The following is a 16,461-nucleotide window of genomic DNA, read 5'->3' as shown; positions in this document are numbered from 1 at the left end:
CCCTTTCTGTAAGTAACCTCACCCAACCACCATGGATTCAACAACAGTCTATACACAGACAACTCATAAATGTTATTGTCAGCCAGACCTCTCTTCTGAGCCCACATATCCAATGGGCTGCTCAACATTTCCAATTCAATTATTCTATAGGAACCTCAATCTCAACATGTCCAAAACTGAACTCAAAACCTTTCTTCTTAAAATCTGCTTCTCCACTAGTGTTCCCAGTCTTAGTACACAGCACCATTTACCAGGTTGTATACACTAGAATCCTGGTGATCATGTTTGATACCTCTCCCCATATTCAATCTAGTTATTTAATATTTCTAAGCTTCAGCTTCCCCATCTACAAGATAGGGATAACAGAAGCATCTGCCTTCATAGGATTGAAGTGGGGTTTAAATAAGATAGTGTATGCAAAGTGCTAGTAGAGTGACTAACCAATAATAACAATTCAAAGAATGTTAGCTTAATTATGAGTAATAACGATGATTATTATAAATCCTCTTTCCTTCTACCTCCTAAATATTTCTCAAAATGGTCTGCTTATCTCCATCCCCACTACCAGGATGTTACTTCAAACCACAATCAACTTTCATCAAGGTGCATTAATGCGACTGCTTCTAACCATTGGTTTCCCCTGTATCTTTTTTGACTCTCCAATCCATTCTCTGTCACAAAGCGGTCACGACATTTTGAAAATACAAACCTTATCATGTCACTTTACTGCTGAAAACCCTACAAACTGCCCCTCAGACAGAGACTAAATCTTTAATATGGCCCACAAGGCTGTGCATGAACTGGCTCCTGTCTACTTCTTTGGTTTCATGCCTAGCCACTCTCCTTTTCTCTCTTTCTTTTTTTCTTTCTTTCTTCCTTCCTTCCTTTTTTTTTTTTTTTTTTATATCTATTTTTGAGAGACAGAAAGACAGAGTATGAGTGGGGGAGGGGCAGAGAGACAGGGAGACACAGAAACTGCACAGAGGGAGCACAGAGCCTGACATGGAGCTCGAACCCACAAACCACGAAATCATGACCTGAGCCGAAGGTGGACACCCAGCCACTAAGACACCCAGGAGCCCTTCCTTTTCTGTTTCCATCTCCTTCCCATCCAGGGCTTTTTCACATGCTGGTCCCTCCACCTAGAACATCTTCCCCAATTACTTTGCTCAGCCAGTTTCTCATCCTTCAGGTCTTGGCTTAATGTGTTTCAGGGAGCTTTCACTCCCAGACCTTTGAAAGGAGTTAGATTCCTCTGTCATGTGGACTCACCAAACTTCTCTGTTGTTGTACTAATCATAACTGTAAACAAGTTAACTGGTGAACAGAATGTCCTTACCTTTTTGTCTACTAACTAATCCTTCCAAGTCTAAATTAAACACCACCTTTAGCTTTCTTTGATCATCCTGCGCAAAATGACTTGCATTCACACACACCTTCACATATATACTATAGTTAAGAATTTGTTTACATGGGGGCGCCTGGGTGGCTTCATGGGTTAAGGGTCTGACTTTGGCTCAGGTCATGATCTCACAGTTCATGAGTTCGAGCCCCACATGGGGCTCTGTGCCAGGTCACGATCTCGCGGTCTGTGAGTTCGAGCCCCGCGTCGGGCTCTGGGCTGATGGCCCAGAGCCTGGAGCCTGTTTCCGATTCTGTGTCTCCCTCTCTCTCTGCCCCTCCCCCGTTCATGCTCTGTCTCTCTCTGTCCCAAAAATAAATAAATGTTGAAAAAATAAATAAATAAAAAATAAACAAACGTTAAAAGAAAAAAAATTAAAAAAAAAAAAAAAAAAAAAGAATTTGTTTACATGTTTTTTTTAATGACCAGACTGAACTCTGTGAATGTCTTTATATCCCCAGCAACTGGTTCAATACCTAAAACATTTTACTCAATGAATACTTATTTAATTGAATTAAGTATTATGTGGTATCATACAGTCTACTACATAATATTTAGTGAATATTTATTTAATCAAGTTGATTACTATGTAGTATCACACAGTCTATTAAGTAACAGAAGTTTCAATGCAATTCTACAAGAAAACTAGTTACTATCATTTGTCAGTAACATGCCCCCCCCAACTTTAATTTGTGTACAATATTGAATAGGTTTTAAACTGAAAATAATTCATTTTTCTGGAATGTGCTAAATAAATAACTTTGTAAAAGTGCTTTTTTTTTTTTAAACTTTTAATGCCATCTCTTCATTCTTTCTCACCTTCCAAAAGGACGCTAACCAGGGGTGTACGATCACTATTTTTAGTCTGCTGAACCAGCAGCTCCCCATCTTCTAGAACTCGAGTAACTGGATCGCCCCATTTGATAATACCATTCATAATGTAACTTGCATAATCCTCTTGGTTTGTGCCAAAAGCCTATGGAGGAAAATTATAATTTAAAGCATTTTGAGTGTCAGTATAAAAACTAAAATTCCCAAAAATATAAAAGATGAGTAATAATTCCTACATATTAAAAGTATTGAGCAATATCCCACATTAACGTAAAAAGCCTGAAAAGCATATAAAAACAAACAAAAAACCATTATCTTATAATTTCTCATTTAAACTTTACCCAACGGTGGTGGGGAGGAAGCTGTTTTGGGTGACTTAACAGAATAAAACAAAGATTCTAGGGTCAGATTCTACAAGAGCCCTAGCCCTTGTAACCCCTGAGAAAGGGCAGGTTCCAATGTGCTTGTTTCTATAAGGAGTACACTGCTTGTGTCCTTCTGTTAAGAACAAAGGGAGAAAGAGATTATGGACTTACAACTTAGAAACAGTTGGCTCAGCAGACAAAGATACTATCCTGACATTGACTGTCGGTGTCATGGATTAAAATGGGAAATGAAATGGCATTGAGGAGATCTTGTCCACATCAGCTTGGTGGTGGGGGATGTAAGTTAAATGGCACCAAGGTAAGTTTATGTGTGTAAATATAAGATTTAGAATGAGGTAGCAATAAGCAACTATAATGAAAGACTAAAGTATCAGAAAAAGGAAATAAAAAGCAATCACTATATATAATAATTTTACGTGTGCTCGCTACATATTAGAGCTTAAATCACATCCCTCTTCATTTTCAACTTCTAGTTTTAAATTGTAACTCCCACCAAACCAGCTGCCAAGGGTAATCAGTAACTTTAGTACTTAGCGACTTAATGGAATTGTGTTTTTAAAAGGTTAACAAGTGAAGAAATGAGTAGGAAAACATAACTCAACGTAATCTAAAGGTCCCATATCTTGAGAACTTCAAATTTTAAAAATTTACCACATCCCTCAAAAAGTCAATTTTTCATTATCCAACATATGGAATGATTTTAACAGCTCTTTAGAACTTGCACCTCACAGAAAGTCATCCTCTGTAATACTGTCTCAACTACCTACGGTGGTCTCTCATTACTCTGTTACTTTGCCACCAAATCATTTTGCAGACCACGCTTTTGTCCTTGAATGCACTAGTCCTTTGATTCCTGTACACAGAAGAAAGTTATCATTCCCTGTTTTGGATATGAGAAACTCGATGGCCCTGTAAAAAGTTATAAAGTAGGAGTCTAGTAAGCACTTGTTGAATGGCTACTGAAGGAAATATACAGATTGGCTCGCTTTTTGTCTTTAATTATTCCAAGTATATGCTGTAAGCTTCATAGCAGCAGCTTTAAGATACCTGAACCTGGAAACAGTAACCCTCCAGGCTAACCATATATAGGGGTCTTCCTTACTCATTCTGTCATTATATTTTCTGTTTTATCCCCTGGACCCTTGGAACAAATAAAAGGAAGTTATTAATTACTTAACTAAGCAAGTTATCTCAGCTTCTCCTTCCTGGTAGCCAAATTATTTGTCATTAAAAAAATCTTGGAATAGATCAGTTAGGCTGGGCTCTAATATTTTTGGTAACTATTATGAATGATAACAGCAAAAGATGAAATCATTTCCAATGCTCAGTAAGTTAAAGTAATTATTTTATATTTAAAAGTCACAACAGTCATAAAAAAGCAGACAGGGCTAAAACAAATTGATTTTAGTCTTTAAAGGAGATACTTGCAACACATAATTATTAAGAATATATAAAGAACTTGAACAGACCAAATAAAGAATAAATAATACAACAGAAAAACAGGCAAAAGACATGAATAGCATTTCACAGAAGACACTCATATAGCCAATAAACATACGCAGAGATACTTAAATTCATAGGTAATCAGTGAACTGCAAATCAAGGCCAAAATGACAGCTCATTTTACATTCGACTGAATGGCAAAAATGAAGTCCGAGAGTACCAAGTGTTATGAGATGGTGATCTCCCTATCATGAGGAATAATTTCAATTTAAGTACTAATTACTCAGCCATCAGCATTAATGTGCAGATATTTCTCCTACTGGACATTTCCAATCCTGAGATTTCCTGATTTTTAAAAGTACACACCATATAACCTTACAGAATATTGGGCAAAATGGCGATTGTGGGTTTGGTTTTTTTTGGTTTATCCATCACTCAATATCCATACTCACTGGTTTGATATCATTCTCCAAAGAAGCAAGAAAGTCTCCTCTCGTCACCTGCAGGCTCTCTGCTTTCTCCATGTCCACCTCTACTTTAGTGCTGGCCTAATCAGGAATGAAAACAAAAATGTAAGGCCTTCCAAGATTTAAGACTATTTTCAGTCTAAGAATGTAATACCTGGGGACTTTTTTAAAAAGCATATTTTCACAGACAAAAGACATCTCTCTCAAATTCACAAACATACATAACTTTTGCCCGAACAATTCCCCTTCTAGGGATTTATCCCAGGAGTATATCCACAAATGTATGCAAAGTTACATGTATCAGGATATCTGTTAGAGTAATTTGTAATAGCAGAAGATTAGAAGCAAATTAAGTGTCTACCAGAGGGTACCAGTTACGTACATTAGGACACATTTGGACCAAAGAACGCTGGAGAGTTTTGGTTTTTTGTTTTTTTTTTTCCTTCAAAATAAGGCACAAGGAGGAGAAAATACATACAAAGGGTCTCTAAGAACAGTGGTTCTCATCCTTGGCTACATACGGAATAACCTCTAGAGCCTTTAAAGATACACAGAAGCCCAGCCCCACTCCCTTCAGGATTTTGATCTGACAGGTTCAACAGAGGGTCCATGCATTTATAGTTTTAAAAAGTGCCACGGGTGATTCTAATGCTCAGCTAGGTTTGTGAACCATTATTCTAGAAGACCAAGGTCCTACAATTTTGATTTGTACTCATACTTTGTGCCAGCTCCAAATATTCTGCTTACTGCACCTGGAGCTAGCACTTAGAACAGACATCTGGAGAAGCATCAAGGCCTTTATCAGCACTTGGAGCTGCCTGGACCTGATGAGTGATTGAGACACTAGCACATTTTTTAACGCGACTGGGCTCACTCCCAATAGCACGAGGCAAATGAGTCTAATTTGTAAATGGCACTGTGTTTTTTAAAAAAGGTATCTTCAAAAACATCTGACTATAAAACAAAAGGAAATTAAGCAATATTAACCTTCCATTGATTATTATAAAACACGAGTCATGTTCCTTTAGGAACAGATTGTTGAGACAAATGAAATGACAAACATTTTGTAAAAAGTCTGACTTACAGGATAAAAGGAACTATGTCAGAAACCGGATCAAGACAGCAAAACAGAATACATTTATTTATCTCCCTTCCTGCCCCAAATCCCATGAAATGACAGAAAGTGAAAGATAAAGGTTAAAAAGCATAGAAGACATATGCAAAAATTTAACAGAGAGGAGTCTCAGAAGGAGAGAAGAGAAAGGATGATAGAGAAACGAACAATAAGAGACAGAAGAAAAAATGTTCTCCGCAACCGAAAGAGTGTCTTTGCAGTTTAAAAGATTCAATGAGTGCTCATTAGATAAATGGAAAAAACCCCACATCTGTCTAGACACACTGCTATAAACTATCAGAACACCAAAGGTGAAGAGAAGTCCTAGACAACTTTTTGGTGACAAAAACAGGTTACCTGCAAAGAAACCAGAGTAAAACTGGCATATCTCTCACTAGCAACACTAGAAACAAGAACACATATCCAGCTGTCTCCCCTAAAGAATGATTCTCACATATATTTAAGGAGGCATAGGCAAGCATTTTCACAATAGTTATTATGCACTGTTTTGGACACTAGAGACATAACAATTCAAAACAGGGTTCCTGCCCTCATGGATCTTACATTTTAGATTGTTGTAATATTCTAGAATACTGTGCATTTGTCCAAAATAATGAAGACTTGTGCATACTGATGGAAAGTTACCCAATATATATTGCCAAGTGAAAAATATAAACTGCAGAATAATTCCATTAAAATCTTTTTTAAAAAGCACACATATGTATGACTGTAAATGTAGAGAAAAGATTATAAAGATACATCCCAAATGTTGGCTACCTCTGGAGAGGGAAAGACAAGAGGTATTGGAGACAGCCCTTCTCACTTTTCCCTATATAATCTGGCATCTGGAATCTCCTACAAAAAAATTTATTCATACATTTATGTATGTATGTATGTATGTATGTATGTATGTATGTATGTAGGTATGTATGTATTTTGAGAGAGAGAGAGAAAGCATTAATAGGGGAGGGGTAGAGAGAGGGAGAGAGAAAGAAAGCATGAGTAGGGGAGGGGTAGAGAGAGGGAGAGAGAGAGAATCCCAAGCAGGCTCCACACTGTCAGCAAGGAGCTTGATGCAGGGCTTGAACCTATGAACCGTGAGATCATGGCCTGAGCTGAAGTAAGATGCTTAATCAACTGAGCCACCCAGGCGCCATTTCTAAGTTACTTCACATTTCTAAGTTAAAGAAAGGAAATGGTGTTACAGGAAACAGCACCTCTATGAAAAAAATTATAATGCTCAGTTCACAATACAGACATCTCTATAGTGCTTTATAGGTTATAAAGTATGTTTGCATATATTTTCTCATTTCATCATACCCATTATCTCATTTTATCCTACACAAGCCCGTACGTTTTCTTACATTAAGGGTAGGATAATTTAACTATGGGATATAAGGTTTCCTTCCCAGGTAATCTTACATACACGTTTTAAACTCTGATTAAAACTTTTTGACACATCTTAAAGGATTTGACAAGGTGTAAACTCTCAGGTGGAAGTGAAGGAGCTCTGACAGAATCACATTAAAACCCCAGTGAAGCCACCAGCCTCGTTCCAAATGTCCCCGCTCTATATAGCCCTGAACTTTTATTTTTTTTATTTATTTTTTTTAATTTTTTTTTTTTTCAACGTTTATTTATTTTTGGGACAGAGAGAGACAGAGCATGAACGGGGGAGGGGCAGTGAGAGAGGGAGACACAGAATCGGCAACAGGCTCCAGGCTCTGAGCCATCAGCCCAGAGCCTGATGCGGGGCTCGAACTCACGGACCGCGAGATCGTGACCTGGCTGAAGTCAGACGCCACCCAGGCGCCCCAGCCCTGAACTTTTATTATGATGTTTTATGTGCTGATTTCCTCTGCTAGCGAAACTAAATTCAAATGATAGAAACATATAACAATATGAAGGGAAAATCTTACCTTTCCACATTTGCCAAAAAAGTATGACAGATTTCAGGACTGAAACTGTGTGAAACTTGTCTTTTTGCCATTAAGAAAGGGCTCACTCAATGAATTAAAAGTAAATTAGATGGCTAGGGGAGTTAATTTAGGACAAATTTTTGTTAGGCACTACAGGAATTTTAGAAGTTACCTAATTGTAAACAATCAATATTCTAAATTATTCCTACCTCTTCATTAAAATAAGTTTTCTAAGGACTTCTCTTAGCTAACTTTTACTATTTTGTCAAAATTGGTAAAATCTAGTTTTAAAATATTCTACAATTCTGAGATGAACGTAAGGGAAGGGAAGCAAAAATAATATAAAAACAGGGAGGGGGACAAAACATAAGAGACTCTTAAATATGGAGAACAAACTGAGGGTTACTGGAGGGGGTTGTGGGAGGGGGGATGGGCTAAATGGGTTAAGGGGCATTAAGGAATCTACGCCTGAAATCATTGGTGCACTATAAGCTAACTAACTTGGATGTAAATTAAAAAAATAAAATAAAGTGAAATCTTCTACAATTCTGAATGTTTACTCATTCAGAAAACCTTTTCTCATTTGTCTGAATTACTGTGATTTTTTTCTACATTTTATTTATAACAGCTAATCAATATAGAAGAGGCAACATCTTTCAACTTATACCTGCAGAAACTAATAAGCTTGTATTTCAACACAAGCAAATTATCAAGTGGTCACCCTTAAATTTCATAACCTTTTAAATCTGACCTTTCAAAGTTCTTATCATTCCTCTCAAATTAAGGGCAGAATGACCTTAATCAATCAAAATTCTACAGAAAATAAGAAATAATGCTATTGAAATTGTGTAAGCATAAATCAGAGCTTTGATTCAGGTGGAAAGTGTCTGTGTGTCTTGTGTACGTGCATGTCCTCAATTTACTTCCTTACAACCGATTAGAGCAGAAGAAATTTGGGTTATGAGTCTTTTCTACCTGAAGCAGAAATTCCTTTCAAGAGAAAAACAACCAAATGTCATACGAATTTCAGTTGACCACAAACATGGGTTCAAGTACAAGTGACATGCACATCAGGTGTTTATGACTGGATTTTCCACTTGATTCAGAAAACTTAAAGAAAACAGTCTAACAGGGAAGACTCATTTAGTTGAGTCCACCTGAGTTTATTTAAGCCTAAATCTTTTGAAAAGGAAACAAAATAAAACCAATACTGGCTTTTTATAATGCAGAAACAGGACATTAGAACAAACAGTTGAATGCTATGGATGTTTTAAAGTTCTGTCTCAACTTTAGATCAAAAGCTTCAAATTAAACACTTCTTCATCAATCCTTACTAGCAAAGCTATAAACATCTACAGCAATGGAAATACTACAACTGGACGCCTTTTGTTCAGCTGAGGAGTCTTGTTGTGAAAGCAGTGTTTTGATGACAGATTTTTTTGAATGCAGAAAAGGCAATAATAGATGTTCACGTTATTTCTTTCTGGGGACTAAGGGTTAGTGGCCTACAAGTCTCTTCCCTGAAGTCCCTTGTATCAGCTATTTCATAAACACTGTAAAAAATTAAAAGCTGTTTGATACAAAAGACACTGATCACAAGTCAACATGCATTACCTTAAGTCTGAAAGTAAAAACATGGGAAACGTGAAGGAAAGAAAATCAACTACTTGCACTGCTTCTTACTTGCAAATCTGAAGGATAACATACTCTGTACGGTGGTAACTGACACAGTGAAAAAAACTGTAACTGCAAACAGTCAACAAACTCAGAAACTCAGACACTGGAAAGGATATTTACGGTATGCTCTCAAACCAGCCAATAATAACGAAATTGGAAATAATTAACATTTATTTAGTCTGTAAGGCATTTCCATATACAGTATCTGATTTCATTTTCACAAAAACCTGATGAGGTAAGTAGTTATTTCCCCTTGACAGAAATAAAGTATAAGAATTATAATGCAGAGCCACACCTACTGACTACAAAATCTGTGATCTTTCCAACATTCCTCATTGCCTCGTGTGTAGATAAACCCAATACATGCTTGAAGAATGTGTGTTTCTTTGTGAGACAATGGCTTAGAATGACATTTTGGATTAGGACGATTGTGGTAAAAATTACAAGTGACTAAGAAAATAATCTGGTGGCCAGTGCATATACGAAAACTCTGATAATACACGAGCCACTGTGGATTAAACCAAGATGCACTGATGTGTTCTGAGAGATCAGTATGGTGGGGAACAATTTTCATATCATTCACACAATTTTTCTTGAAGTCCCCATCACTTCTAAGACATTTCTTAGAGCAAGGAGGAAGGATGAAGGAATGATGGATGGATGGATGGATGGATCCATTCTATGAAGGACCCAGTACTATATTTCCACACTATCCTGACCTTTGGCATCCCTGAGCTAGAACAAAGTCACTTCTATTATGTAGGGAAATTACGACTTATAGGTAGAGCTTAATTCGGAATACATACATGAGTTTACTAGAAATATTTACCAAACACCTGCTCTGTTCTCAGTATTTAGACCTATTTAGGGCACTGGGGGAGATTCAGACATGAATAAGATATGGACTTAAAGTCTAGAACAGGGGTTGACAAACTTTTTCCGTAGAAAATGAGACAGTAACTATTTTAGGCTTTGTGGGCAATGCAGTCCTTATTGCAAATACTCAACTCTACCATTGTAGCATGAAGGCAGCCATAGACAACACATAAATAAATGGGTGTGTTCCCAGAAGACATTATATATAAAAATGGGTGGTTAACTGGATATGGCCCACGGGCCATAGTTTGCTGATCCTCAGGTTAGAACGAGTGATAGGATGTTGCCAACTCCACTCTCCTCAATACTCCACTCGACACAGCTGTCAGAGTGAGCTTCTGTTTTAGCACTATGTCACTGCTATTCTTAAAACTCTTCAATGGCTTAGCACTACTCACAGGAAAAAAGTCCATACTTCTTAGCACAGTATAAAAGGCTCTTTGTGCTCCACTCCCTGCTTTAGTCTCCTGACTTGTTCCTCACAACGTCTCTCTCTACCTCCCCTCCGCTACCTTTTATGCTGAAGCGATACTGAATTACCCTAAGACACCATGCTATTTTGTGTCTCTGTTCCTTTGCCCTCTACCTAAAATGTCCTACACCACCAAGAAACACATCCGCCCAGAAATTCCTCTGTGAAGCATCCTCTCACCCCACAAGTTGACCAGCTCTGACACGCTTTCACTTCCTTAACTCTCCTGTACTTTCTGTTCCTGAATGGGGAGATTAAACTGTGAGCTGCTCAGGGGCAGGCGGTTGGTTTACTTCTTTCAGGTGTAGCAGTAACTGCTAGCACAGCGTCTGGCAGAGGGTAGGTGCCAAATTAATCTACGGTGAACCAAAGTCAACTGAAGGTATCACAAAGCGATACATTACTACTTCAAGAAGGAAGACAATACAGACTTCTTGAAGGAGAACAATCAGAAAAGGTTTGAAGAAAGTGGTGGCATGTGAACTAGGTATTAAAAAGGAAAGTAAACGCAGACCGTAAAGACTTCTGCAAAAGCAAAAAAGTGAAAAAATAAATTAATGTCTGATGACCAATGAGTAGTATTTCAGTTTGGCTGAAGTATGGAGAAGAACTGGGAACACATTTGGAAAGGTTAGTTCGGGGTCAGATCTAGAGGACTTTAAAGATCTGGCTAAGAAGTCTGTACTTTGTGCTGAAAGCTTCTGTAGGGCACAACAGTATGAAACAGGAAGACTAATCCAACAGAAGGTGGGTAGAAACTGAAAGACACCTGCCAAGACAGAAGCGACATTTGCCAAACGACTTGATGTAGGACACACTGGAGTGACAGGAATTAAAGAGAATCCTGAAGTTTAAAGCCTGGGAAATTGGGATAAACAGGAAAATATGAACAAGAAGGAAAGTAGCTTAAAAAAAAAAAGACAGTGAATTTGGTTTTGGAATATTAAATTTGAGACCTGATAAAACACCCAGGTAGAGATATTTAGTATAAATCTGAAAGTGGGAGAAAGAAACTTTCAAGAGATGAGACGTCAATCTGGGAGTCATCCATCCATCTAAAGACGAGAAGGAATGATAAAGATTCGAAAGCATTTTATCAACATAAAAGTATCCTCATATGTATTTCTATCATAATGTCAATAACATTATTATACTAATTTGCAAACAGGTCCATCTGCTTGACTCTAAATTCCTTGAGAGGCGAGGTCACGGAGCTCGTGGCTCCATGAGAGACATGGCCAAACATCTGATGATGTGTCACCAGCTTAATGGTCAGAAAATAGCAGGTATTCGGTGTGTGTGCTGAATGAAGCAGCCCCCATAATTCTAGCATTGTAGAGAACACAATTTCCTATGACACATTACGACATAGCACAAACATTAAAAATAAAATCCTTCGAAATCTTCATCTTCACATGTCTGTATCGGATGGCGTCAATCGAAGGCAAATGTGTCAGTGGTTACCATGGGGCAGATGCCGCCCTTACATTTCTTCCTGCTACTCTGAAGATGTGGCAACCGACTATTCCTATTTTTACCATGTCTCTTCTCTATCAAAAGTCAGCATTACCACAGCCCTTGGCACATGTGAAAGGAAAGAATACTGACACAGTATTTATAGAGCTGCAGGCTCCTAATTTGTTAGTGATCTTACTGACCTTTTTTTTTTTTTTTTAATGTTTATTTATTTGGAGAAAGAGAGAGTGCACGTGAGTGGGAGAGGGGCAGAGAGAGAAGGAGAGTCAGAATCCCAAGCAGGCTCCATGCTGCCAGCGCAGAGCCCGACGCAGGGCTTGATCCCATGAGCCCGTGAGATCATGACCTGAGTCAAAATCAAGAGTCGGGTGCTCCACCGACTGAGCCCCCCAAGCGCCCTGATTTTACTGACCTTTATGTGTCGGTTCATAGCAGTGGACTGTGCCGCCCGCACCAGACCCTCCAGTTCGGCACCGCTGAAATTCTTGGTCTCTACAGCCAGTTCTTTAATGTCTACATCAGCAGAGAGTAACTGATGCCCTCTCATCCTTGCTGTGTGGATGTGAAGGATCTGTAGTCGACCCTTCTCATCTGGTAAGCCTGATAAAATTGAAAATAAAATAGAAATTATTATAATCCTAATGCTTTTCTGATAGGTACTTAAGTAGGTAAACCTGTGCTCCTCACGACATACAACTTTTCTATCTAGTGTTAAGTTACATGACTTTGCTCTTACTAATGAACTCTAAACATACACCCTTCTCCCAATAGGTGACAGACCTGCTTACCTATCTCCATTTTAACTTCCAGTCTTCCAGGTCGAAGGAGAGCCTCATCTATCAGATCTGGTCTGTTGGTCATTCCTGAGCACAAATTTTAAAACAAAACAACAAAGTTCAAAAATAAGATAAAATGTCCCTTTAGTGTATGTAAGAGTAATAATTTCTCAAACAAGACTTTTTATAAACATCAAATAGAAAGTCAATTATTCTCAAATAAAAATATGATTTGTTCTTGATCTGTTCTAATGAAAATACCTGAAGACTCTGCTTTAGTATTTCACTACACTGCCAATGAAATATAAATGTAATGAAAACTTCAAATATTTAAAAAGAGAATGTAAGGTTCAGAGAGGATAAGTAGCCTATCAAAGTGAGAGAGGGGCAATGTATGGGAATGTAATCTGTCCAACCTCAACGTCCCTCTCCTTTTCCGTAGGCCAATGGTTTTCAACCTTCCTAAGCAGCAGAAGTTTTGTTTTGTTTCTAAAGTCACCTTAAGAAGAATCTCAGTACAGGGGCATCTGGGTGGCTCAGGTGGTTAAGCGTCTGACTTCAACTCAGGTCATGATCTCGCAGTTCGTGAGTTTGAGCCCCACGTTTGGGCTCTGTGCTGACAGCTCGGGGCCTGGAGCCTGCTTCGGATTCTGTGCCTCCCTCTGTCTCTACCCCTCCCCAGCTCATGCTCGGTCTGTCTCCCTCTCTCAAAAATAAATAAAAACATTTCAAAAAAAGAAGAAGCAAGAAAGAAAGAAGGAAGAAGGAAGAAGGAAGAAGGAGGAGGAGGAGGAGGAGGAGGAGGAGGAGGAGGAGAAGGAGGAGAAGAAGGAGAAGAAGAATCTGAGTACATGAAGCAATTAAAAGAAGTTACCACTGGGATACATGATCTGAAGCTCACTCACAGACCCTGAGGCACCTCTGGGGCCCCTGGAGGCCTACAGGATGCAATTTGAAAACCACTGCATTACACTCTGCTGTCTTTTTCATCTTTGAGCTGTAAGCATACACCCATGAGTCACTAAAACCCATCTTTTATTTGTCCTATTAAGGCTAGACATTAAAACAGTCAAATTCTTCAATATCACTTGATTCTAATTTGGAAACATGGGCAGTCCAGTGTAATTACAACCTGCTCAGATCTTAATTCAGAACCTATTTATCTCACGTTTTTGAAATCATAGAACTTTTGTTTTTTTAAAGCAAACATACCAATGACTAAGATGTTGTTCAGCTGCTCTACCCCATCAATTTTGGACAGCAACTGGTTGACGACAGTGTCATGAACTCCTGTGCTACCAGCCATGCTCCCTCTTTGCTTGCAGATGGCATCAATTTCATCAAAGATGATTATGTGCAAACCACTGTTAGCACCAAGCTAGAAAGGGAAGAAATTATATTAAAGGTCATAACTTGAATATATTATTAAACAAACTAATTTAAAAAAAGCAAAACAAAGCTTCCACGGATTGATTTTGCTGCATTTTGACTAATAAATGCAGAAAGTATAATCAATCATGGCTGCTGTGCTCTCAAAGGCATTCCAGAACCTCATATTTAATAGCCATAAAACAAAAATACACATTATTTACTGATGAATGTGAACAGCCCACCAAATAACAACCTGTTCAATGACACACATTTCTTCTCTCACTATTTGAAAGAAGAATTCATAATTATCAGATCCATGTCTTAAGTCAGTGAAGGGCAACTCCCTCCCATTTTCCCTGAGTTTTGGTGAGAGAACTATCCCAGCTGCAGCAGGTTTAATGTTTGTTTGTCACACTATACGACTATGAACAGTAACTCCACTTGGAGGCCACCTGGAAAGGGGGCAGATGAGGGAAGGAAGTGAGCATGATTCACATTCTGTTACATCACATGAAAACAGATTACTTCTTCCTAACAGTAAACTGAGAACAGAGACACAGTTTATAGAAGGAATAGTCAAGGGGGTGCTATTTCTTCTGCATAGTGATTTCTGTTTGAGTTTATTGAATAGAGTCATTATTACAAGAAAATAATTTTATGTACTGTGAACCTTTAATAGATGCAAATACTTCCAAATGCTAATAATTCACTAGGTTAAGTTAACATGGACCTTCTAACAATTTATAGTCAAGTATTTAATTCTCCCATTAGGAACCAAAGAAGGAAGTATACTCTATACATTTCCTTTTCTTTTTTTTTTAAACAAAAACAACAACAACAAAAACCCATCAGAGATTAACAGAATATGTGAAAACTTGACTTACATATGGTTAATATAAATGATGGGTACATGTGATTCAGGATTAGATATGGTTGGTATTCATTAACCCTCTAAAAAGGATATAATATTTTTAATATTTATTTCATTATAAAAGCATTAGATACTAACTGAGCAGAAATTGTAAAACAAATAGAAATAAGTTAAAAATAAACTATGTCCTATCATACCTATGATATATACTATATAATACCTAAAGATAAATGCTGTTAACATTCTCTAGATTTATTTTTATATTTTAAATTTATTTTAGTTAAAAAATTGGGAGCTCACTGAATCTTGTATTTTCTTGAATATTAACTATTCTTTGAAAACTATTTAGGGTGCCTGGGTGGCTCAGTGGGTTGAGCATCCGACTTTGGCTCGGTCATGATTGGAGTCGGAGCCTGCTTCGGATTCCGTGCCTCCCTCTCTCTCTGCCCCTCCCCTGCTCACGCTCTGTCTCTGTCTCTCTCTCAAAAATAAACAAACATTAAAAAATTTTTAGGGGCGCCTGGGTGGCGCAGTCGGTTAGGCGTCCGACTTCAGCCAGGTCACGATCTCGCGGTCGGGAGTTCGAGCCCCGCGTCAGGCTCTGGGCTGACGGCTCAGAGCCTGGAGCCTGTTTCCGTTTCTGTGTCTCCCTCTCTCTCTGCCCCTCCCCCGTTCATGCTCTGTCTCTCTCTGTCCCAAAAATGAATAAACGTTGAAAAAAAAAATTATAAAAAAAAAAAAATTTTTAAAAATGGGAATGCAAGCTGGGGCAGCCACTCTGGAAAATAGTATGGAGGTTCCTCAAAAAACTAAAAATAGAACTACCCTAGACCCAGCAATTGCACTACTAGGCATTTATCCACGGGATATAGGTGTGCTGTTTCGAAGGGACACGTGCAGCCCCATGTTTATAGCAGCACTATCAACAACAGCCAAAGTATGGAAAGAGCCCAAATGTCCATCGATGGAAGAATGGATAAAAAAGAGGTGGTATATATATACAACAGAGTATTACTCAGCAATCAAAAAGAATGAAATCTTGCCATTTGCAACTACGTGGATGGAACTGGAGGGTATTATGCTAAGTGAAATTAGTCAGAGAAAGATAAATATCATATGACTTCACTCATGTGAGGACTTTAAGAGACAAAACAGATGAACATAAGGGAAGGAAACAAAAATAATCTAAAAACAGGGAGAGGGACAAAACAGAAGAGACTCATAAATATGGAGAACAAACTGAGGGTTGCTGGAGGGGTAGTGGGAGGGGGGATGGGCTAAATGGGTAAGGGGCACTAAGGAATCTACTCCTGATATCATTGTTGCACTATATGCTAACTAATTTGGATGTAAATTTTAAAAAATAAAAAAAAAAAAATT

The 16,461-nt window shown here is 38.1% G+C and overlaps 1 protein-coding gene across 1 annotated transcript in view; it reads right to left on the bottom strand.

The window, feature by feature from the left end:
* The window catches only part of NSF (N-ethylmaleimide sensitive factor, vesicle fusing ATPase), a 150,373-nt gene that overhangs the window by 45,180 nt on the left and 88,732 nt on the right, over positions 1–16,461 (bottom strand). The window contains exons 10-14 of the mRNA XM_045489323.1: positions 14,052–14,217; positions 12,852–12,926; positions 12,476–12,663; positions 4,515–4,610; positions 2,222–2,378 (exon numbers count right to left, since the gene is read on the bottom strand). Of these exons, the coding sequence (XP_045345279.1) occupies positions 2,222–2,378; positions 4,515–4,610; positions 12,476–12,663; positions 12,852–12,926; positions 14,052–14,217 (682 nt within the window). The remainder of the gene's footprint in view (positions 1–2,221; positions 2,379–4,514; positions 4,611–12,475; positions 12,664–12,851; positions 12,927–14,051; positions 14,218–16,461) is intronic.

The sequence above is a fragment of the Leopardus geoffroyi genome, chromosome E1 (genome assembly GCF_018350155.1).
Source record: "Leopardus geoffroyi isolate Oge1 chromosome E1, O.geoffroyi_Oge1_pat1.0, whole genome shotgun sequence".
NCBI lineage: Eukaryota > Metazoa > Chordata > Mammalia > Carnivora > Felidae > Leopardus > Leopardus geoffroyi.
This window is presented reverse-complemented; position numbering and strand designations above follow the sequence as displayed.